At 38.2% G+C, this 25,290-nt stretch overlaps 1 protein-coding gene across 4 annotated transcripts in view; it reads left to right on the forward strand.

Annotated features, from left to right (window-relative positions):
- The window catches only part of TMEM232 (transmembrane protein 232), a 114,221-nt gene extending 92,305 nt beyond the window's left edge, over positions 1 to 21,916 (forward strand). For 3 of the 4 annotated variants that reach the window (XM_039365309.1, XM_039365310.1, XM_039365311.1), the window contains 2 exons: positions 10,094 to 10,187; positions 20,891 to 21,916. In XM_039365309.1, coding sequence (XP_039221243.1) covers positions 10,094 to 10,187; positions 20,891 to 21,109 — 313 coding nt within the window. In that variant the 3' untranslated portion in view covers positions 21,110 to 21,916. Of the gene's footprint in view, positions 1 to 10,093; positions 10,188 to 16,684; positions 16,858 to 20,890 lie in introns of all 4 variants that reach the window. The other variant, XR_005559400.1, reaches the window with a different exon arrangement.
- The last annotated feature ends 3,374 nt before the right edge of the window (positions 21,917 to 25,290 follow it).

A 25,290-nucleotide genomic window follows, 5' to 3' on the forward strand; every position in this document is an offset into this window, starting at 1 on the left:
GAGAGTTCATTGTATGCATCTTTACTCAGCAATAAGTGGCATTGAGCTATAGCTTTGAATCCTAAGTGTACATCTGTGGGTGTGTACACACACACACACACAAACACACAAACACACATAAAGAGAGAGAGAGAGAGAGAGAGAGAGAGAGAGAGAGAGAGAGAATTTGCATTAGAAAAACTGTCCCAAGGATATATATATCCCAAACAGATATATCTATTCAATATGCTTCTTTTAAGCCATTTTTCCAGTAAGCTGTTATAAAAATGTATTCACTGTCAAAGGAAACCTGAAACTACTCATTTGCCAATAATCCTTTAGATACCGTTGAGGCTGTTCATGAATAGTTATAGGAATTATATACAAATACATGTTTAAGTAGATAGTGCATAACAATGATGTTAAAGCAGAAAACCTCATATCTATCTTTTGAAGACAAATATATCAATTTTCCCAAGAACATTTGAAAGAAAGCAGTCCTAGAATAATGCAGAAGTTATAATAATAGTTGTTCAAGCATGTTTGCAAATGAGTCCCTGTTTCCTCCATCCTGTGTTTCTTAGTAGATACCAAGCCAATTTTTATTCTTTGAGTTTCCAAGAAAAACTGTGTCCATAGAATAATAGCTCAGTAGGAAAAGCTGTATGATAAGAGCGTATTTCAAATTGTCTGTTGTACCTAAGTTTTGCCCTGTAATATTTGTGAATTTTAACTGATCCTTCTCAACTTGTTTCTAATTAGTAAAAGTTCTGCAATAAGAACTTTCAAAGGAAAACTTGGAGAAAACTACATATTCCATATTGTAAACCACAGGATGCACAAATATGGCTTATAATATTAAGCTAATTTGTTTCCTAAATTAAGAAGAAAAAGCATGAAAAACACTTAAATATAAATGAAAAATCTTTCCTGTCTCATGTGTGGTTTAACTTTTTTTTACAGCATAAAAGCATGCATATTTGGAGAGCCTATAAATCTACATGATATTCTTGAGTAATGAATTGCAGCATTAAAGAGCAATCTGTCAGGCAGTGCTGTAATGCTGTAGCCCAAATCCTATTCACTGCAAGCCTTATTAATGAATGGAGCTGAAAACCAACAGTGCTAGTTTAGTTGTGCTTTTTGGTATTATGCAGAACTATTATTTATTATTTCTGCCCAACAAAGCTGAAAATTAGGTTATTCTTTAAGCATTTTATTTATCACATTTTGGCTCATTAATCAGTACAGTACTCAGAATAAAATCAGTATCAGCTAATCATATTTCTTTGTGACCAAGTATTCATCATATTATATATTTGAATTTCTTTATTATTATATTAATAAAACAATGAAGTTAACTTGAAATCTGATTATTTATAGAGGTATTAAATTAACTTTCAGTTGATACTAGAAGTGTTTGGGGATTACTCGCCCATTTGTGCGATAACAAACTCACAACATATCCTACAAGGGTAACAGAAAAGAGACAAAAAACACCTCCCCGTAGATACCCCAAATATGCATACCCCAATCCACCCCACAACAAGGAGAAATAATGACGGGTGCAAACGACATGGACGGCTGGATGACAACCCACGGGGCACCTGCACCACGACCCCTGCTAACAAGAGGGGGGGACGAGAGACTCCACTGATGACTACAAAAAAGAGATCCATGAGCAAATGATGGAAAGCCGTGCCATGGGACCCTGCATGTGTGCAAGAAGGGCAAAAGAACTAGCAAATGATGAAGGGGGACTGAAAAACCCAATGCCCCGAGCACACATGCGCACAACCCCATCAAGGAAGATCAGATGGATCCCGGAATAGAACCCAAAAAGGGGATAAATGTAAGCAAGCGAAAGCAATCGGCGTATGCTAGCAGAAAGAAAGAGATTGAACCCAGGAAAGAGAAAATAGTAACCTCGGAAGATACCAACATAGCAAGAGTCGTGTGTCCTTTAAGAAGAAACCAAGTAGAGAAAACGGATGGACCGATGACTAGATCGAGAAGCCGGGTGCAGAGCAGTCCGGCAATATAAAAAGGACTCCCAGTAATCTTGTATTGTGCTCTGATGATGTCAGCAGTGTTGGCTGACGAAAGCTTAGCTTTAGCTTTTGTATTAAACAGTTTTTGTTTTAATATTATCCTGGTGCATGGACTATTTTATTTCTATTATATGGATTTACCCAGAATTCACATTTTTGGTATAATTAAGGAACATATATATACATATATATATTCAATCACTCACACAGTCTGACAGATATAGCATTCTGCCCCCACCCCATGACTGAAAATTAGAGGCATGTAGCCTTGGATTTCACAGGTAGTATATGTAGCATAGCACAGCACATATGTAGGCATGTATGTAGCAGAGCTATGTAATTATAAGTACCAGGACCCCATGAAATGTCTCATCATTTAAAAGCTTCCCCTTTTGCTTTTTCTTCTATGGATATTTTGTGATAGGCAGCTGGTTCATAGGCGCACTTATAATAAGGGCATAATGAAAAGTAGCAGATTTTCTTAATATATTAGATAAAATTCCAAATGAGCCCATTGACCCAAAATGGTTGTCTATCCCTGATATATAATTATTATTGTTAGTAGATAATAGCAACCTTATCAATTATAATTTTATAGTTGAATGATCTTGGTGAAATAATTACAAAGTGACAGTAACATAAATTATACTATAACTATAATAGCATCACTACACCATCATAAATTCACTATATGAGTATCTTAGTATTACACCTGTGCTTGGCATATCCTGCCCTTGACTTTGTCCAGCTAGGCTAGAGTAATTTGGGGATAGGATTGTATTATAAGATTTGAACATATTTCTCATGGATTACAAAACATTAAACATTCATGTTTTTGTACAGAAAGATTAAATGGTTTTGTAGAAAGTAAGAATACAGTTTTGATAAGACTGGTCTTCTCTAAAGTGAGTGCAAGACCCCAAGAATTCATTCTCTCAGTCAGTATATCACCAAACTGCTGCTCAGGGAAAATACTATGAAGAGATAATACTTTTCAAGCATCAATAGGACCTCTTAGTCTACAAAACAAAGCTGGATAAAAATTAATTCTTACTAACTGATATTCATGACTTGAGAACAATTAGGAAGTTGTATAATTTGCTAACTAAATAGCTGGAAATAAAGAAAAAATCATACTAATAATAAGTTGTATAATAGTTGATTTATGAAAATAACAACAATAATAACTTGCCCACAAAAGCTTTTACTTTATACTAAGAAATTATGAATATTTTGAACACAAAATTTCTAGAAGGATTTGCTAATTTTTATTGGGTAGAAGAAGATCCCTTTGAAATCAGTAGGACTGTAGTTTTAATGGGATTGGATCATCAAATCACGTGACCAGAATTACATTATATGTTCTACATGCCAGTTGTACCACAGTTGTGGTTGGATAATTGCTTAATACCACTGCTATTGCCTCTTATAATTTGAGTTGGTTCCTACTTGTATTAGTCCAAATGTATAAAGATGGACTTTAAGACTGAGGCTGTTAGAAATTCCATTGAATATATTTAGCACATATCATGCTTAGGTGAACCAAACCTTAAAATAAATTGATAGCAAAATGACCATGCTGTGAATAAGCAACCTCTCTTAAGCATTCTGATCTTACCATTGAAATCATTATACCGGTGAGTTTCCCTCCCACTGCCCCAGGCTCTAAATAACAGACATAATGATATGCTGGCATTCTGGATGGATCAGATCTGCTGTGTTAAACATAAGGGTTCAGAAAACCACTGCATGATAAACTCTTGAGAGCAAGAGAGCCAATTTTGTATCGTCTTTCATTGCCAACACAACTGAGCTATTCTTCCTCAAGCAAACATAAACCTCCTCAGTGCCTGTCCATAAAAGTGAGGCTTTTAACTAATCAGACTCCCTTAATGGCTAAGGTACAGCCAGGGAACAATTGAACCTGCAATTAAGGCTGAGATAGACATGACACTGCTGATGTCAGGCATTGTGACTTAAATAACATTTTCCCAGTAGTCAACTGTGCACAAAAGTGCTGAAAAAGTTGGCAGTGCTTCAGTTGCTTATTATTTATTATGCCATTTTATAGAGGGTTTATTGGCAAAATGCCATAGTTTGCAGCTATCAACTCCTGTCCATTTAAAGCAAACTGTGCACTCACTTTTAAGAATTGAGACATTTGTACTGAGGTACACATATTTTTCACTACTTGATGTTAAGCCTCATCACCCTCATATTATTTAATTTACATTAACCTCATACTGTGTGCGCATAGTAGTATAATACATATTGAAGGAGTTATTATCTGACATGTTTGACATAAATAAAATGACTTCAATTACCAGTCTAGCAGGAGGTCAATGTGAAGTCCCTCCTTAAATTAAAAAATTACAATTCAGCACATCTCTTTATATTTTAAAAAAAGGAAAACACTTTTTATACTAGGTTCCAATGACAAGCAATCAAAAAAGATTCAGGGGAGCATTAATTTATAATCATGAACCCAGATGAAACAATCAAGCATTTAAATCCAGAAATGAGAAAAAAAACCCTAGAAGAATATTTTATGTGCACAGACACACTCTGGTGGACTGTAATTATAGTCATTTAATTGAAAGGATATAATTAAGAGAGTTTATCATTAGAAGAAAAACAACAAATATCCTAAACACAAATAAAATGCTAAGTATATCTGAGATGACAGGTTTCACAGAAAACAAAAAGGAAATAGGCAACTGTTGCTAACAGTAGATTCTTTTTTGTATATATGTATCTGATTTCACTGTATAAGAATTGTATGGATATATATATATAGGTCTTTGGTTGTTCGGGTTTTCTCCCGCATAAAGTTGGAAGTGTCTTGGCGACGTTTCGTCGAAACGTCGCCAAGACACTTCCAACTTTACGCGGGAGAAAACCAGAACAACCAAAGACCTACATACAAATACCCGCGAAAACCTCAGAAAACACACACACACACACACACACACACACCACACACACACACACACACATATATATATATATATATATATATATATATATATATATGTATATATATATATATATATTAATGGAAAGTATAGGATTGTGACCAATTATTTTATTGTTTTAAAATATCTCCTGCTATGTTTCTTGTGTTAGTTAAAGAGTTAAATTAATAGTTAATAGGCATACCTTGAGCGTTTGAAGTATAATGTTAAACTTCTGTAAACAATCATACTAAGTCCCTCTATCTTTGTCATATCTATCATCTCTCTCTCATATATCTTTCGTATATCATCTCTCTCTCACACACACATCTCTATGTATTTCAATACACAAGGATTTGTTTAAAAAAATCTACCTGAAATATATGCAAGCAAGAAAGAACCAAATTTTGGGTAAATGGAGCATATTGGAAGTTTAATATATCATTATTATTATTTTCCATTTTGTGTATAGCCTGATATTTCCTTTCTAAAATATATATATTGAGTGTCATAATAATAAGAACAATATGAACTACAGTAGAATGAGATAGGAAAAAGAGAAAGGGAGAAATAAAAGAAGAAGCTAAAAGTACAAAAAAGTAAGAGGAAGATAAAGAAGAAAAAGAATAAAATTAGAAAAAATAAAATATAAAAAAGATATAAAGAAATGGCTTCTGATCTTCACAACTGTTACAAATACAATTATATTTTAACTTCTGTCTCTAAAGTTTCATCATTATTGTCTTCTTTCTATAGCCAATCTTGTCTAATCATAAAAATCATAAATCATACTCATTTTTTTCATTTTTATGCTAAACTCCATGAGGGTTTAATCTGGTATTTTCTTAATTATTCACAACTCACGTCAGTCACATTTTTTACTGATAATATCAACATTAATACAGCAATCTTTCTCAAATGTCAAATATATTTATTTTAATTAATTAATTAATTAATAAAATTATTTATTCATTGTCCACTTCCAAAACAACTTGAATTGATTTATAATGCAAGGCAAAACAACTATTTAAATGATCAGCAAGTCAAACTAAGGCAGCTGAAGTAACATCAGCATCCCTATGTTCATAGTGCTAAAAAAAAAAAAAAAATCTTTAAATCCCTTTTCAATGCTTGGAGGCTGGGGACATTCCTTATTTTAGGAGGCTGGCTGTTTATCAATATATATTTGTGTGTGTGTGTGTGTGTGTGTTGTATGCGCACATACATGAATGACGGTGAGTGGTTTAAAAAGTCTGTTTTTAATATCTTGTTTAAGCATAAAGCTATTCTTATGGCAATGGAATGATTTTAAATCTAAGATTATGGCTGATTTCATTGTTGATGAAATATTGAGTAAATTAATAAATGGAAATCTTAAATGTAGGACAGATCATTTTTGTTTGGGCCTGGAATAGTTCTTGGGGAAAAAGAATGTAAAAGAAAACAAGTGTATGTTCCTGTATGTAAAAGAGGTTGGGAGGAGGAGGAGGAGGAGGAGGAGGAGGAATTTCCTTAATTGAACAGAAACCAGTGTTCCAACCTGCTGAATGATTGGGGGGCAATTTAATACATATTTTTCTATATTTTGGCAGAAATGAGCAAATAAAAGGACAAAATCAAATTCTTACTTTAAGATTTCAGGAAATAATAAATTGTCAAGTAGACAGAAAAAATGCCCAATCTGCTTTCCCCTTTCTGTGTTGAAAGGAGGGGAAAAATACAGAGATTCTTTAGCAAAATGAACAGTGATAGATCTGCTAATTATCATCCTAATTAAAGATCTTCACTTTTGCAAGGCTGCATAGATTTGGAAATTTGAATTACAGATTACTCCAGAATTTTAAGATTATTTCTTTCACATTCAATATAAGTAATAAAGGCATAGCAGTTGAGTTTGTATGTCGACAGCATTTTAAATATTCTTTTTTTTGATGTTGCCCAAATTTTGCTGAGTCAGAGGATCATGGAAAAGGTACTTTAAAAATACCCACATCTCTGCTAGTCTAGGATCTCTTTTAAGACATCCAGACTTGCTTGCTAGTCATCTTCCAATTTGTGTGTGTATGCCAGTTTCACTATAGAAGCTATATTTCCTTTCCTGATTTTATATATTCAATTTCTTTTGCTTCCTCCATTCTTTTACTTACATCTTTTCTGTGTATTCTATAACCCTGCTTATACCAAAATGGAATTGTATGATGGGTATGCATGTATGTTTGTGTGTATCCGTATGTGTATCTGTATGTATATCTGTTTGTGTATTTCTATGTATGTATTTGTATGTATGCAAAGGTATGTATGGTAAGATAGTCAATGGCTGGTATAGTGAGCTGACCAAAGGAGGTCACGGAGGCTGCTGATTCAAAAACTCCTCACAATATACAGTACAGAAGTTTCCACCCTGATTCCAACACCCCAAGACAATAAAGCTGGAAAGAGGATGGGTGGAATCTGATAAGTGTCAAAGCCAACTGTCCTGGATGAAATTCAGAACATTCAGGAATAATCAGTAAGATGATACCAAAAGATGAACTGTTGAGAGACTGCCTGATATGGGAAAAAGATGAAGCAGAGGAAGTACCATGGCAAGACAATACCCTTGATCTTGGGATGGTCTATCAATAGATAGGTGAGGTGGCTGATATTGGTAAATCCAACTAGTGGCTGGAAAAGGTTGGAGTAAAAGACAGTACTGAAGCACTGATCATTAAGCACTATGTACTAGATCCACAGAAATAGCGGTCTACTATAGTAGACCGAACTCAAGGTGCAGACTACATAGAGAGCCTCAGAAACAGTCCAACACATAGTGGCAGAGTATAAGATTCTGGCAGGAACAGCACTCACTGAATGGCACAACTAAATAGCTGGCATTATGTACAAGTGTATCTGTACAGTATATGCTTAGACCCTCCAAAGTCCAGATGGGAGATTCCACAGAAGGTCATGGAGAATAACAGGGCTAAGATCTTGTGGGACTTCCAGATCCAGACAGACAGGTACTCACCAACACCCAGATATCATGATAGTAGACAAGGACTAGATGACAGTTGTTGTGATAAATATAGTGGTGCCAAATGACAGCAACTTCAGGAGGAAAAAGCATGAGAATCTGGTGAAGTACCTAGGCCTGGAGGAGGAACTAGAAAGAATGTGGAAAGCAAAGGTCAAAGTGATGGTAGGAGACTCAGCCTGTGACTCCTAAGCTGGGAGAGCGACTCCAACAGATCCCAGGAACAGCAAAAGAACTCTCGGTCCAGAAGAGGACAGTGGTGGAAATAGCTAAGATACTGTGCAGAACCCTCAAACTTCTAGGCCTTTGGTAAAGAACCTGATATTGATTAGGGACTGAAAGGGATTTTGTTTGTTTGTTTATTACATGCCTACATATGTCAAGAGAGCCAACTGGCAGAATTTGATTACTGAACCATGAATTAATGAACTTACAAACTACGTAAAAAGACAATTGAACCTCAGTCCAATAGTGTCTTGTACAAAGGGGTCACTAAACCTTTTCAGAATAATTATTTAGTAACTACTGAATTTTAACTTGATGGTTGGCAAACTGGGTGGAAGTTTCTTAATGTGGGTGTGAGAAAAGCTGAATCAGCAAAAAGCACAAAATCCTCCAAAAGTTCATAGAAAGCATAACTAAAGCACTTCCATCTATTTAATCACAGAATAGATGAGGGATACCAGAAGTAGCTATTTTTTTCTTAGATTCTCATTAATTTGGAATCCTTATACGTTGTATGAAATAATTGAAGAAAAGCTCTATCATGGTTATTTCTAATGAGTTTCTATCTTTCACTCTCATTGTTTCATAGTATAGTCCTCTAAAAGAGCTGATTGAAGAGTCCATATCTACTTTCAATTTAATTGGAAATATTGTAATTTTCTTTATTTCTACTCATGAATTATGAACACTGGGCTTGCAAGATTCATCTTAAATTAATTCAAAGCCATTTTTGTGCATAATGATCAATTGCATGGCAGGTGCCATTGAATTAGTATCAAAATAAAAATATGTCAAATTTCTCCTGCTGTAATAATACAACCAAAACTTTTAGAGAATTGGTATAAAGGGGCTGAATGGAATCTAATAAACCAGGTAGGCAAAAATATGAGAAGTGAAAAAAAAGGAAACTGAACAAAAACATTTTGTCAGCAGAACCTGATTATTTGTTAAAACAGGTGATAAAACAGCTATAATAGCAATTTGTCTGTTATACTTTTCTATAATTCATTTCTGAGGTTATGACAGCAGAAATGAATCAGTTCCACTTGAAATTCCCCTATTGTCAACTGGCTGCTCCTATAGGCAGAGGATAAATTTGGTAATTTCTCCTAAATCCCATAAACATCAGAGCCATCTCGTATAGTTTTCTAGAAGATGGATGAGCAAGCTGTGTTTTAAAGCCCTAAACATCTTAGGCTTAGGATACCTAAAGAGACTTTCATATGGAATTTTGTCTGCTTATTAAAAAAAAAAAAAAGCAGGGATAGTACTCTGTAATTGATTAGAATATATGAGAGGGATTTCTTAGCTGTGACATCTAATTTCAGGAACTTCCTGCCTGCATATTGTTATTTACTTAAGTTCATTTGAACAAACGTTTTATCTGCATATTGGTTAATTTTGAGTATTCACTTTTTAGTTTGTTTTAGTGTTTAGTTTTTTTTCTTTTGGAAAAGGAAAAACAGCATATTTTGATGGGATGAAATTATGGAAATGTGTCAGTAATGAACACGTGTTATATTTTAGTCACAAAACTGCAGCAACTAATAATTTTTATGATTATAATTATAACTTAAACTCAGAGTAATTATATAGCCAGACATAAGTACAGAAATAAAATATATGAGATACAGGTTATAAATGTGGGTTTTTTAAAAATACTATATCTACTAAATAGATTGCACATAAAACAGTACTGCACTGGAGATATAACACAGATTTAGAATATTGCCCCAATTCATAACTTTTCTTTAGATATGTAAAAATTAGCATGTAATGATGTCTGTCTAACTAGTCTTTGCAATATATCAAAACACTGAAAAACTTGATATCTCTTAGATGATAACATTTTTCCCTCTTTTTTTTCTAAGGGAAGAACTTTTGCAAGCTGGTGTACCAAAATATCCATATCCCGATTACCTTACACGTACTGATATGGAACTAAGGAGAATCATAAATGCTCAGGTAAGATTGGGAACTGAAATGTATATTTGCATTAATGCAGCCATAAACTGATAATTTACCACTATCAGTAAGTTTCGGGAACTCCTGAATTTTGGGAAATAAACTTGATATTTTTTGGAAATAATGTATTTTAACCAAGTTTAACTTTGTCATTACTACTTCACATATATATGAAATTTTGATATATTTATGCATATTTTTAAGAATTGGAAAAAGTTGTTGTACTCTCAACCATCAGGAAAACACTAAAATACTATCTTTTACAGGTTATAGAGTAGAGGTCACCAACCCCGGTCTGTGGACTGGCACTGGTCCACGGCATGCAAACAAGCGAAGCCCCATCCACGTAGTGCAGGCAGCACATGAAACCACGCTTCCGCCAGTCCATGGAAAAACCTCTCCACAAAAGCAGTCCCTGGCGCCCAAAAGTTTGGGGGCCATCGTTATAGAGCATAATAGTGAGGGTTTCAAGCCCATTAAGTCTAATATAACTATTCTCAAGGCCATTTATTTTTTGGCCCTCTGTATGGGCTCTGTCTGCCAGATGCTTGGAAAAGAGAAGGCTAAAGAGAATATTATAAAATAGATTACGAAAAAATCTATACTTCCCTTCTTATGAATTAATTATTTCTTTGGTTATATATATCAAATTGGTAATGACTCTTAAACACATAGATTTTCTTATGGATATACACTATTCATATCACAACAGAAGCAATTTAAAATGAATAGATGTACTATGAATGAGCAATAGAAAACATTGTTTAAATATACGTTCTTTACTTAAGCTATTTACATTACACACAGTTTTCCCCATGGGGGAAAAATGTTGAGTGACTGCAGGTGCTACTTTAGGGTGCAGTCTGACTCTGGAATCAGTCTGTGTGACTTTGCTGCCCCATATTTTAGAAACTACCTCATAACCAATGGAAAATTTGAACATTATTCTCTTCATTTTTAATGAAATATTAGCAAATATTAGCAAGTTCAACTGATATACAACTTTAATTCACAACATCAAGGTAGCTCAATTCAAGATACAGACATTCAATTGTTTTACACAGCCAGTTAATATGTGAACGATAGTTTTTGCATATTTATACAAAAATGAAAATCATCTTAAAAAGTGCCCCCTACAAATTATTATTCTGACTCTGGAATCAGTCTATCTGACTTTGCTGCCCCATATTTTAGAAACTACCTCATAACCAATGGAAAATTTGAACATTATTCTCTTCATTTTTAATGAAATATTAGCAAATATTAGCAAGTTCAACCGATATACAACTTTAACTCACAACATCAAGGTAGCCCAATTCAACATACAGACATTCAATTGTTTTACACAGCCAGTTAATATGTGAACGATAGTTTTTGCATATTTATACAAAAATGAAAATCATCTTATAAAGTGCCCCCTACAAATTATTATTCTGAATGTTCTCTAGCATGATGAGTGGAGAATCCACCGGTGGGTTGTCTTAGCTTTCTTGCCCAGATGAGACTAAGTCAGAAAGTTGCCACGCCTCCCGCTGGGCTGGACTGTACCCAGTTTTCGACTTAGTCTTCGCGCAGCAGGACGCATTAATTTAAGGCTCCTCTGACTTAGCTATCAGGTTGAGAACTGGTGGACTTTCCACTCACCATTCTGAATTGGCTAAGTCAATTGGCTTATCCCAAATTTCATTTATTTAAAGCTGCTGTTTGGGCACCGCACAAAAGCTCCTCAGCCTTACTCTCTGTATTGGCTGACAGACCTTTGGGCCTTTTCCTTGAGACACCAGCAGGCTCTTCAGGGGCTTTCCCCTTTATGACCTTAAGTGTTAGGGAGAGGTATTATATTTCCTTGCGTATCAGTGGGCCCAATCCTCTTGGGGGGGAGCCCACCAACTAGACATTCATTACAGGGAGATTTTTATCAGCTACCACCTGTCCTTATTAGCCGCAGGCACTGTGCCGCAGGGCCTAGCAGATAGTTTTAGATAACTATCTGGCTGTCAGCCATTGTAGTTGTTCAGAGCCCGGGGCTTCCCTCTCCGACAACCCAGACTTGTAATCCGCTCCTACCCCGGATATCTCCTGTCTGGAATATCTTGGTTACAATGGCAGACAGTGCAACTCCTCAGCCAACGCAGGGCTCTTCTGTTTCCCTCGCCAAGAAGAAGCGTAGATCCTCCAAATTGGAGGCTGCGTGGAGGATAAAAGCCAAGGCAAAGGCCATGTCCACCAAGAAGCCCTCCAAAGCTGCTGAGAGAGAGGCCTCGAGGAGACATCAGGCACTAGAAAGAGAGTTCTCCAGAGCTCAGAGGCTCACCTCCTGTGGAGCAGAATTGGTTTCCCCTGTTCCACTGGACCGCTCACCCTTTGAGCCTCAATATGCACCATTAAACACTGCCCTGAAAGCATGGTCTCCTCAGGGGAAAACTGGACAGGTGGATCTCCCTCTCTCCTCCCTTACAGGTAGTCGGGGCGCTTCCCCTTCCCACATATCTCAGCAAGGTCCAGAGGTCACATATACGCCTATGGCGGCCAGCATTCGCCCGACAGAGCAACAGGGGCGTGGCCAGACCAATTTCAGGCCATTATGGCTCAAGCCTTTGCACAGTACATGACCTCCTCCATGGGTCAACAACCTTCTCAGGTACCTGTGCCTCCTCCAACAGCTTTACCCCTGGCAGAGCCTGAGTTGTTTCCCAGCTCTGTCTACTCAGACAGATCCTCTCAGGTGGGAGAGGATGATTCCGTGAATTACGAGACTTCTGGCATGCCTATGTCAGACGACAAGGAAGCAGCTCCAGATCCGTCACCTCTTCGATCCTTCTCTGTTTAGGTCGCTGCTCCTGAAAGCGTGCACCTCAGCCAACATCGCTTCCAAACAGGAGCCTAAGCCGATTCCTCCCACCACCCAGAATTCGAACCCTCTGTTCTCAGAGCTAGTGATCGAGGAGAAGCAGATTCCCTGCCTGCCCTTCTTTTGCAGCACGGTGGAAAAACAATGGTCCTCCCTTGGCACTCTCCCCACTCCCAGCGGGACAGAGAAAAAACTATTCAATGTCTCTTCCTCCTTCTCTTCGCTCCTGGAAATGCCACTTGTGGATACACCATTAACCTCTTTATTTTCTTCTTCCACGGTACCAGGGGACATGGCCGAGGCCTTGAAAGCAGAGGAAAGGTGGTTTGAATTTTCCCTCCTTATGGCTCATCAAGCCTCGACGTGGTCAGTAAGGGCAGCGACATTGTCGTCTTTCTTCGCCAGGTCTTCCATCATCTGGCTTCGTGAGCTTCAGGCGCTGATTCCCCCAGACCAGGTGCGAGCAGCTCGCACCTTTCCTCCCAGGCAGGATCGCCAAACAGGACTGCCAAGCTCCCAGAGCTAGGCCACAATACCAGTCTAAACGGCCCTTTTGGGGATCCAGAAGCCATCCGTGACTCCAGGGACAGCTCCCCTATAGGTGGTCGGCTTTCTCTCTTTGCCAGCAGATGGGATGCCACCACCACGGACTACTGGGTGTTAGACACCATCCAACACGGTCTGACCCTGGAGTTTTTAACCATACCTCCAGGCCGCTTCCTCGCTTGTCCCAACTCAAGGAATGCTACCAAGGCAAGACTCATGTCCATGGCCATCTCCCATCTACTGCAGATAGAGGCCATAGAACCAGTGCCCACGGAACAGAAGGGAAAGGGTTTTTACTCCATTCTGTTCGTGGTCCCGAACGCCTGGGGGGGGCTGGAGGGCCATATTGGACTTGAAAGGACTAAATTACCACTTGACCTACAAGTGGTTCAAGCTGCAGACTCTCAAGTCTATCCTGGCCAGTGTCAGGAGGGGGGATTTCCTTCTGTCCTTGACGGAAGCTTATCTGCATGTTCCAATCCATCCCAAGCACCGTAAATTCCTCCGATTTTGCTATGCCCACCGGCATTTTCAGTACAAGGCACTTCTGTTTGGCCTTTCTTCGGCCCTACGGGTATTCACAAAGATCCTAGCAGCCTGCCTGAGAATGATTCTGGTGCATGTGCAACATTATCTGGATGATATTCTCATCCAGTCCCATTCCTTCCATTTGGCCCAATCAGACCTGGCATTCACCATCAGGACTCTTCAGGAACACGGATTTTCCGTGAACTTCCAGAAGAGTCACACAGTCCCTGCAACTCATCTCCTTCACCTGGGGGCAGTCATAGACTCGGAGCTCTGCATGGTTTTTCTCTCCCAGGAGCGTCGGGACAGCATCCAGATCCTCGTACACTGGGTCCGAAGGGAGAAAGTGGTCCCTCTAGTCGTGCTATCACAGTTGTTGGGGAAAATGGTCTCCTGTATGGGGATCATCCCGTGAGCCAGGTCACACTCCAGAGATTTACAGTGGTTGCTTCTTCCCTTCCAGAAGTTGGGCAGCAGCTCTTCCAACAGAAGAGTAAAAGTTCCACGCCAGACCTTGTGTTTCCTACAGTGGTGGACCTCCCCAGCCATGGCCAAGGGCTTGCTCTTCAAGGAGCCAGCCAGGTTCACCTTGACCATGGATGCAAGCCTGTTTGGCTGGGGGGCTCACCTCCAATCCCATTTAGCTCAGGGTTGGTGGTCCCATTCGGACTTAAAGCACAGCATCAACTGGCTGGAGCTCAGGGCCATACATCTGGCCTTACGCCACTTCGTTGACAGGGTAGTGGGACAGCACGTTCTGGTACTCACCGACAAAGTAGCAGCAAAGGCCCACATAAACAAACAGGGAGGGACCCAATTCAAGTCCCTCATGAGCGAGGCCCGCCACTTGAATGCTTGGGCAGAGGTCAACTTTGGCTCTCTGAAGGCAGAGCATATTTCGGGGGAGGCAAACTGTCAAGTGGACTCTCTGAGCAGATCTCCGGTGAACTACTCTGAGTGGCACCTGGACCCAGCTCTGTTCAGGGAGATCTCAGACAGATTTGGTCAGCCCCAGTTGGACCTGTTTGCCTCTTCAAACAACTCTCAACTCCCGAGGTTCTTCTTCAGGTTCCCATCCCCAGGTGCAGAGGGAATGGACGCTCTCCGCAGCAGATGGCCCCAGGAGTTGCTGTACGCCTTTCCTCCCTTCCCCCTGATTCCGGAGACCATCTTCAAGGTGCTTCAGGAACGAGCAGACATCATATTGGTTGCTCCACATTGGCCGAGACGCCCGTGGTTTGCCAACCTCGTGGACCTTTCTATCTCGCTGCCATAGAGGATCCCTCCAGAACGCATCTCCCTCAGCCAAGAGGCCCTTCAACACCGGATCCCCAGTGGCTCCAGTTGGCTGCCTGGCACTTGAGTGGCGGAATCTAACCAGACAATCATATTCGTCGAGGGTGATCTCTATGGTACAAGCTTCCAGGCGCCCCTCTACAAATAGGATTTATGATGCGACATGGAGAAACCTCTGCCTGTGGTGCACTAAACACCACCTCCAACCTCTTTCTGTGACCATTCCAAATATTCTGGACTATTTGTTGGAGGGTCTAAATAAGGGGTTAACTCCTAGCACTATCCTCAGGCAGATAGCGGCCTTATCCATGGTGCTTACATGTGACAATCTTGTCCCGTTAGCCCAGCACTCAGTGGTAAGCTCCTTCCTCAAGGGGGCGACTAATGGCAGGCCACTGGTGATATGTCGATACCCCTCTTGGGACCTGTCTACAGGCTCTAATTTCAATGCCATTTGAACCCATCCAGTCTTGCTCTTTACGACTCCTTTCATCGAAAGTAGCCTTCCTGATTGCGGTCATGTCAGCCAGACGCATTTCTGAGTTGGCTGCCCTTTCAGTTAGGAGTGACCTGTGTATCTTCCATGAGGACAGGGTGGTCCTTCATTTAGATCCATCCTTCATTCCCAAGATCAATACCTGGTTTCATAGGGCTCAGGAGGTAGTACTTCCCAATTTTAGTCCCAATCCATCCTATAGGCTGGAACAGCGGTGGCATAAGCTGGATGTGCGCAGGGCCCTGCAACATTATATCAAATGGACTTCTGCCTTTTGCAAGTCTGAGGCCCTGTTCGTATCCTTTCAGCCCTCTTCCATGGGCCAGAAGGTCTCTTCTTCGACCATTGGGAGGTGGATCAGGGCATGCATCGCCCGCGCTTATCTGTCTCAATCCCTACCGGTTCCTGGCTACATCACTGTCCACTCGCAGTGCGGCTACGTCTGTGGCCTGGTCTATACAGACGTCCATTGAAGAAATCTGCAAGGCGGCAACTTGGTCCTCCCCTTCCTCCTTCATCAGGCACTATAAGTTGGACAAGTTTGCCTCTTCGGATGCTTTGTTTGGCTGGAGGGTGTTGCAGCAAGTGGTTTCCTCTAGTGGGACACAAGCCCAGACTGTTTCCCCCTTGTAGGGACATGAGCGGCTTTGGTATGTCCCACCGGTGGATTCTCTACTCATCATGTGGGAGAAGGTGCGTTGTCTTACCTGAACGCCTTTTCTCAGCATGATGATGGAGAATCCACACCCACCCTTTAGGGGCCGTCTGGTTCTGTTTCAGGGATATTAGGAACCAATGCGTTGGACTTTGTTGGTTACTTCACCTTGGTTGAAAACTGGGTACAATCCAGCCCAGCAGGAGGCGTGGCAACTTTCTGACAGTCTCATCTGGGCAAGAAGGCTAAGACAACCCACTGTGGATTCTCCATCATCATGCTGAGAAAAGGCATTCAGGTAAGACAACGTCCCTTCTCTTTTGTTTATTGGAGACAATAGATATATTTTATATAGTGCCATCATTTGAAGCTAGCATTTTATATTCAAATATTTTAGACTACAATGCTTATAGTAGTCAATATCTGGTATGGAATTGGCATCTGAAAGTACTTACTATATGGTCATCAATATAAGACAACAACTGATGAATGTCATCGCATCTAAAAATATTATATTATTTCCAAGTGAAATATTTGAACTTAACTATTATATTTTCATTGCCAAATTCTTATAGCAACATGACAGGAAATTTAAACAATTGGATTTGAAAATACTTTAAATATTTGTTATAGTTTTATTTGCCTTCCCAATTTCAGAATGGTAATTATTGATTTTTACATATGTTTTATTGTAAAAAACGTATTGCATATTATTTTGGGATCCATGAAAATTATCTTTTTTTTTTAGAACCATGGAAACAGGAGAGATGAAGGGCTAATTAAGAATAACAAATATATGCATTATTAAAGAGACTTATTTTAACTTTTCATACTATACACAACACCTTCCGTTCATTTTATAGTTTCACGTTTATTTGAACTATGACAAATGTGTGATAAATAAAAAGTTTGTATGTGTGCTTGTGCTTTCCTGCATGCCATAGTAAATTATTTCTTTTTCATATCTTCGTAATGTTTCAGAAACCTGGTTTATACATGAAATAGATTTCAGTGATAAATTAGATGAACCGTTTCATGATTTGATGGCACATAATGTATCAATGCATCTTCCCCATTAGTAACATGCATACTAACTGACCTCTCATGTGTTGGATTCCTTTAGAAACAAAAATGGCCAATTCAATCATCCTAATTGTGGAGGGAAATGCAGTCCTAGGTATGAGTAGCATGAATATAGGCACATCCACTCTTTGTCATTGCATATTTCCCAAAATCAGTTCCATTATTTATGCAATCCCACAATATATTCTGTATTTGACAACTGAGCTGATTTATTTCCAGTTTAGCTGTAGCATATCCAGGATTACATTGAAGGTTATTTTCCATTAGGAACACTGAAATTCAGCTGAGTAAAGGACCATTTCCACTTTTTGCTTCACTCTGACACTTGTTCTCAAGCCAGATCCTCTAACTTCTCTGCAGAAGTTCAGTCATCAAGTTTTGTATCAAGTTTAAACTCAACCAAAGGACAGGGGCTTGCTGGCTTTGTTGTGTGTGGGGAATCATCAGAGAAGCAAATACAATAGGAGCTGAAAATGTAGAGCAGCTGGGGCATTCTTTGTGTTTCTGTATTGATTCTCTAGGGACAAAGCAGTAATGCTGTTTACTGTATTTTGAGATTTGCAAGAGTAATTGGATAATTTCAGATTGTTCTGGAGGGATGGAGTGTTGAGATGGTGGCGGTATGGAGGCACAATATCAATAAACATTGCCTTCACTCTTGCCATCTTTTGAAGAACTGTGCAGGGCTTCCCATCTTTCAATACTGTTTAAAATCCATTAATTTTCATCCTATTTCAGGACTGAAAGAAGGAAATATACTTTTCCTGATACGCTAAACAAGCTGACACATTAATTCACCAAACAACTAAGTGCATTGAAATGTATTTTATAACCCCATGATAACCAGAGCAAAATGCCTAAAAGCTTCCTGTTCAGTTACAATACTTCAGTAAGAGATCATTTTATTATTTAAGATTAGTTTGTCCACAAAATAATTGGAGGGTATCCCAGAAAATTAAATTGTATCCCAACAATAGTTTTCTCTGAATGTAAAATCTCTCTTTATACATTTTCAAAGAATTTTACTTCCTTTTTAAAAAAAATCTTTGTATTAATCCTTTATTCTATTTGAATCTAATCTGTACTTTTCTCTTAATAATGAAATCATTATGAGTTTCAGTTTTTACACCTGACCCTATCTTTAGGGCTGCCAATAATACAACAGTAATATTGATTATATGGGTTTTTCCTTGACTGTAGCTCTCAACACTTTTATTTTCTTACATATACACTAGACATGATTGGTGCTATTTGTAAAACTATATTGGGCACTCATACATAGACACACTTGGTTGGAAAGATCAATGAAATAGTACAGTTTTATAGAAATAGTCTACATCAATGTTCTTCAAACCTGGCAACTTGAAGATGTCTTTGCTTCTTTTTCTCTCTCTTATGGTTTCACCTCATGCCCTACATAAGACTCGTAGTTGTTAGCTTTCACTTCAGTCTCAAGTGCTGAATACATGCCTTTTTGGATCTTCTGCCACCATTTGCATTTTAACGTTTTCTACTCTCATAAAGATGGCTTTGTGAAATATTTTATCATACTAATTTACATGCTAATACTTTTGTATTTGTTTAGAAATTGATTATGCCATTCAGGAAAGTCTAATGTTTAGTACCTTGCTTTATCTTCATGGTCATTTTACCAGGAAGGAGATGGAGAAGCAAAGGGACACATGTAGGTAAACATAATTTTGTTATGTTTACATACATATAACTAACCCTATTAAGTGACTTGCCCTACTCAGAGCCAATTTGTGAGATTTTTATATATTAGCAGTGGAATGATATGAGAGTTTCATTCTCTACCTTGAACTATAATGCACACAGGGAAACACATATTTGATCATGATGCTTGATAATAACAAATGATAGGTGCCTTCTATGTAAGCCCTGGAAGTTATCGAATTAAAGCATCTTTGGGAAAGTTGCTGGCTCTCACTGTCTAATGAATGTTTCTCAGTTGGTATAACAAAATAAGAATTGGATTTTTTTTTTAGACCTGTAGAGATTATTACTGATTCCAGGCCCTACCAGAGAAAAGCTATTATTACAATATATATTATTAATTATTTCACAGAAAATGTGTGCTCTTCTCAAATTAACTATTATCTTTTCCCTGCTTTCTGAATATTTTTAATGTCACCATCAATAAATTATATAAACCTGTTCTCATTTAGTAATGTATTCTAAAGTTTGAAATGTACTGCAGCTATGCCTTGGTCATTTCTAATATTTAAGTTAATGACAAGGGGACATTAAAACAGTGATTGTTTCTCAGCAAACATTTACTCCCCCCCCCAAGTAGCCCATTTAGTCTCGAGTATGATAAAATAATGCATTCAAAAAGAATTAATTATTGAGTAGCTCATTGAGGAATCATGAGCTGGAAAATAGCATGCTTGCTAGTTCATAGGGGGTAAATGTGTTACATTTCTTCTGTGAAGTTGACAGCATGCAAGCTGTGTACGTCTTTCCCTTTCAGGTAATAATGGCAGGCATACTGGGGAAGTAGAACAGTTCTTCTATTTCAACAATTTTCCAAATTGAGATGTGTTTGAATATTAGTAGCTCAATTTGGTAGTTGGGCTGTTGGTTTGATCTCCAAGCTTGGAGATTTGGTTGCAAATGTTTCATCTCCATTTGGGGAGACCTCTTCAGTGCACTTTGAATTGTGCTCATCTGTCAGAGCCTTTAAATACTGTTTTTGTGTGATGTAAATTGAACACCGAAGGCTATGGCCCAGCAACAACAACCAGCCAATCAAACAGCCTGAAACTCAGAAACATCCAGACAAATAACACCCACACCAATTTACATCACACAAAAAGTTATTTAAAGGTCAGTGCTCTGATGAGCACAATTCAAAGTGCATTGAAGATGTCCCCCCCAAATCGCCAAGCTCGGAAATCAAACCAACAGCCCAATTTTCCAGATGTTTGGTATTGTTGGTTCCAGGGATTTCAGTTTTAAAATAAAATGCCGATGAAGATGATGTGAAATCATATTTGGAAATGTAGTATATATATTTGGTGCTTTTATCTGTTTTTCAAACATTTTATTCACAAGTTGTCCGTCAATTAAGTAATATCTTAAGAAATATTGGAAATACGTTTCCAATTTTGTAATTTTTCATCTATTATCTGCACTACCTGATGAATTTTAAATCAAAGTTTTGTGTTTTTATGTAATACCAAAATCTCTATTAAGTAATGTTGTATTTGTTTATTTATTTGTAATAGTGGGAAAGAGAATTGCAAGTCAGGCTTCAGCTTGAAGAGAAACTCCAAGAACTAGAGCTTCAGGCAAAGCAAAAATTGGAAGAAGAACACTTCAGGCAAATAATGATATGGCGCTTAGAAAAGCTGCACAAGACAACCAAGCCATATGAACTGCCCTTTAAACACGAAGACCAAAAAGCAATAGAAGCAAGCAGCAGTATTCAGCTGTCAAATGTGTAACTGTCAGAAACATGGAAACCAGCTGTGTAAGAAGATAAAGGAAAATGTATGTATTAAAGCTTCTCACCTCCTCTTTTTTAGAGTTAAAGCTCTGCATATTGAGTAATGAAATGTGGATAAGAAAGTGCAAAAGCCATAATTGCTGCTGTATTGCTGATTGCAGTTGCTTCTCCAACTGTTTTTCATTGTGATGTTCCACATATATGTTTATAAGAATAAAAATACATCAGAAATCCTATGAGGGAGATCAGACCAGCTTGAGAATGTTTTTGTGTATAAACACAGAAGATGAGGAAAAGGTGAGGCACTACCTCTCATCTTAGCAAGGCAGCTCAGCAAGACAGCTTTCAGGGGCTGCTTTTCAATAAAAATACTCACAACCTTCAGTTTCATAACACTGATATGTAATGATTAATTGAATTGTCTCCCATGAAATACAGTGTTTATGGGGAATCTTTTTCTGGAATAATACATTTCTGAAACTTGTGTTTCTGGATTACCTCACACTTATGTTTTTGTTACTGTTTTGGCATAGTCAGATATTCTAAACAAGGTCAAGAAAACCAACTGAAAGTTGCTTAGTATCTTTATCTAATGTCTCTCTGTTGCCATTAAATCCTTCCTAATCTTATGTTTTCCTCTCATTACTTTTTACCTCCCCTTTCCTTCCTTTCTACTTAATTGTGTTACCAATTTTGCCATACTGCTTTCTTTTTATTTGTGGATGTTTTAATATTTATTCATATTAGTATGCTGCCTGTTCAAGCAACTCAAGACATATTGTCTAATGTATACAGTAAACCAGCTGAAAGCAATACCATGTCTTCTGGTGTTCATTTTTAAAGAATTATTTTTTACACTTAATTTCTGTGCACACATTTGAGGTGATTTTTGGACAAATTATGTTGCTCTAAAGCTTCTGATAACTTATAGTACTACACTAAAAATTACAATAGCCACAGTATGCCATAGTTTCTTCTAGGTCAGTGGTTCTCAACCTGTGGGTCGGGACCACATTTGGGGTCGAACAACCATTTCACGAGGGTCACCAAACAATGCAGTCCGCCATTTTTCCCCCTTTTCCTTAGCTGTGCTACTCCCTTTTATTTTATTGGCTTTTGAAAGCCAATAGAATAGACTCTCTTGAATAGAGTCTAATTCTATTGGCTTTCAAAAGCCAATAGGAATTGTCCAGGCTGTCTTCTGCCCTGCTGAGCCCACCAAAAGTCCCATTCTGCAAACAGTGCTGCACCAGTTGAGTAGTCCTCAACTTACGACCGGTTGGGGGTCGCGGCATTAAAAAGGTTGAGAACCACTGTTCTAGGTATTTTAGGCATAGTACATGCCATTGTGGGATCATGCTTAGAACAAAAACCTGAAGTACCAGCACATGTATCTGAAAGCACACAAAGTTTTTGTATCTTGTTTCTCCTTGAGTGTATCTGTGCAAAAGAATCCTGTCAATCCTGTTTCACATATTCAGAAATATGTAGAGTGGTCTTTACAGAAGAAGACTGAGGCAGAATAGGAAAACCTGCCATACCTCTTGAAAAATATCATATTGTCCTTGTTTTCCTCAACTGAATTTGGCAGCTTTATCATGATAAATACGTGTCAAAAAACAATCCTGAGTATGACAAGAATAATAGCCATACAGTTGTTCCATATACATTTCCATTAAATCTACGGTATTCTATCAATATGGTCCTTACTACTGAAATAAGGTATCTTGAATGGGCAGATGTAATATTCTTCTTCCATCCACATGAATGATGTTATAGTACACCATATACTTATGTATAAGCCAAGAATATTAGGTGCCAAAATATACACCCAGAACTGGGTTTGGCTTGAATGTGGATAGGCTTATCCACAAATATATACAGTAATATTTTTTAAAGACCTGCATTTCTTGCATATACTTATGGATAAACCCATCTGCTGATCCTTAAGTTTTTAACCATGAAAAATGGACAATTGTGGATTAATCCTGTATAAGTCAATTGTGAAAATTAAAACATAGAAACATTTTGAGGGAGGGCTTATCCACATCTAGGCTTATCTGCACAGTGAATTCATTTATGTTGTCTGATTGTCAAATTCCATGACCTAGGTATCAATCAATTTGTAAAGACCTACCCTAATTGGTCCCTCAGAAAAGTAAAACTCTTGAATCTATTGACTTGAATCAAAATAACCTTTACTCAGAGAAAGTGGTTACAGAAGAGTCAGATGGAATCTGAAGATACTGCGCAAAACACAAAACAATTCCTTCATCCCAACCTCTGACCAGTCCACTGGCAGCCAATGTGATGCCATGAAGATATTTTGAGAATGCTGAGGTGCTAGGTATTGTCACTCTCAGGGCATGACAGCCTTGGACCCAGGCTGAAACTGGCTAGAAGGGAGTCTGCTCCATCTCCGAAAACAATCCCCCTCCCTAATTCCCAAGCGCTTCAACAAAGCAAAAACATCCCAGAAATGCCAACATCCCCCCCAACAGAATGGCAGGACACAACTATGGACTTGGCACAATTGTTATTCCGTTATTGACTAGCAAATAGAAAAGAAAGTTATTCTTTAGGATGAAAAAGAAAAAAATACCTAGAAGAAATATTATGGCATACTGTGCCAACTATAGAACAGTACTTAGTTATGGCCCAAGAAGTAAAATCAGATTGATCTGAAAATAGGAACAAATCAGAATGACCAGGATGTACTGTATAGTATGGAATGGAGATAAATCCTGGCAAGTATCTGCATAGAGGGGACAATACAAAATAATGTGCTTCATTGTTACAATTATTTCTCCACCACATGGACACAGTCTTTGTTCAGTAGTTCCCTTCATTGTTGGGAGGGCATTGAATCTGGTCAAGGATAGGGTCCTTCTAAATTTTGGAATTCTTATGTGACTTAAGATATCTGGCTGTTGATATGCAGATTAGCTTAGGAAGACGTTTCTAGGTAGAACTGGTAAATCTGCTTACAGCTGTAAATCAATGGCCCACTATTCATAGCCCATCAGGATGATGGCTGGCCACAAAAAGGCACAAAGCTGCAGATTGGCATGTATTGTTTTGTACCAGGAAGGCTGAAAGCTATTGTCATATTAAGAGGGTTTAAGCACACTGAAAAAAATCAAATTCCTTAAGCCAATAGGAGAAATGAAAATACAGAAATTGCTATTTTAAGTAGCCCGCTTCATTGCAAAACCCCATATTTGGAACAGTCACTTGAAAAATTGATCTCAAGAACTTGAATTGAACTCTTTCAAGAGAAAAAAATGATCAGTAGGGGCCCACCTGAATTCCAAAAAGAAGCTGGGCTTGGATCCTAGTCAAGAAGACTTCAGTGGCTGCAAGTATTTGCTGAGCTTCTTTGGAGAAGTAGAAAGATTGTAAAGCCCATGCTGGGTTTTGTGCATTTAGGTTAACATAAACAGCATGAAATTTTCGGTTGTCCATAGCATTGAAAGCATTCCCAGATATTTAAAGGTCTTGACTTGCTCTATTGAGTGATTATTTAGCTGCCAGATATGCGCCTTAGGACACTTAGCAAAAACCATGACCTTAGTTTTGGAGTAATTAATTTCTAGTCAGATTTCTTGACAATACTCAGCAAGTATATAAAGAGCCTGTTTCAGGCCAATGTGTTCTGAGAAAGCACAATATCATCTGCCAACATAAGAACAGATATGTGTCTATTTCCCAATTTTGCTGGGAAATGTGTGTGTGTGTGTGTTATAATTCATTGCACCATATACATATACAGTATTGGTTGCTAAAACCCTTCCAGATGATCTGTGTGATACATTAAATTTGGCCATCAAAGTTATACATTTTGTGAGTAGAATTTTAAATATAAGCCTTTTTTTGCATCTGGATTTGGAAGCAGATCATAAACTACTTTTGTTTCATATACTAGCTTTCCAAAGGAACACTTTTGGGATTAGTTGAGCTAAAGAATGAAATAGTATTTGTTCTCAAGCAACCTAAGAAATTGGGGTTATATTTTGCATTTGCAATCCAAAAGTGCCAATTTTCATTGGCACATTTAGTGGACAGTTTTGATTCTCTGAACAACCTCAGTTTAAAGCTGCCAAAAAGCAATTATATCACCATTCCATTAAAGCAGTCACAGAAAAAGAAATGCTCTCTGAAACATTGGAAATAAACTGA

Source organism: Crotalus tigris, unplaced genomic scaffold (assembly GCF_016545835.1).
Source record: "Crotalus tigris isolate CLP2741 ecotype Arizona unplaced genomic scaffold, ASM1654583v1 scf7180000020032.448945, whole genome shotgun sequence".
NCBI classification, from domain to species: Eukaryota; Metazoa; Chordata; class Lepidosauria; order Squamata; family Viperidae; genus Crotalus; species Crotalus tigris.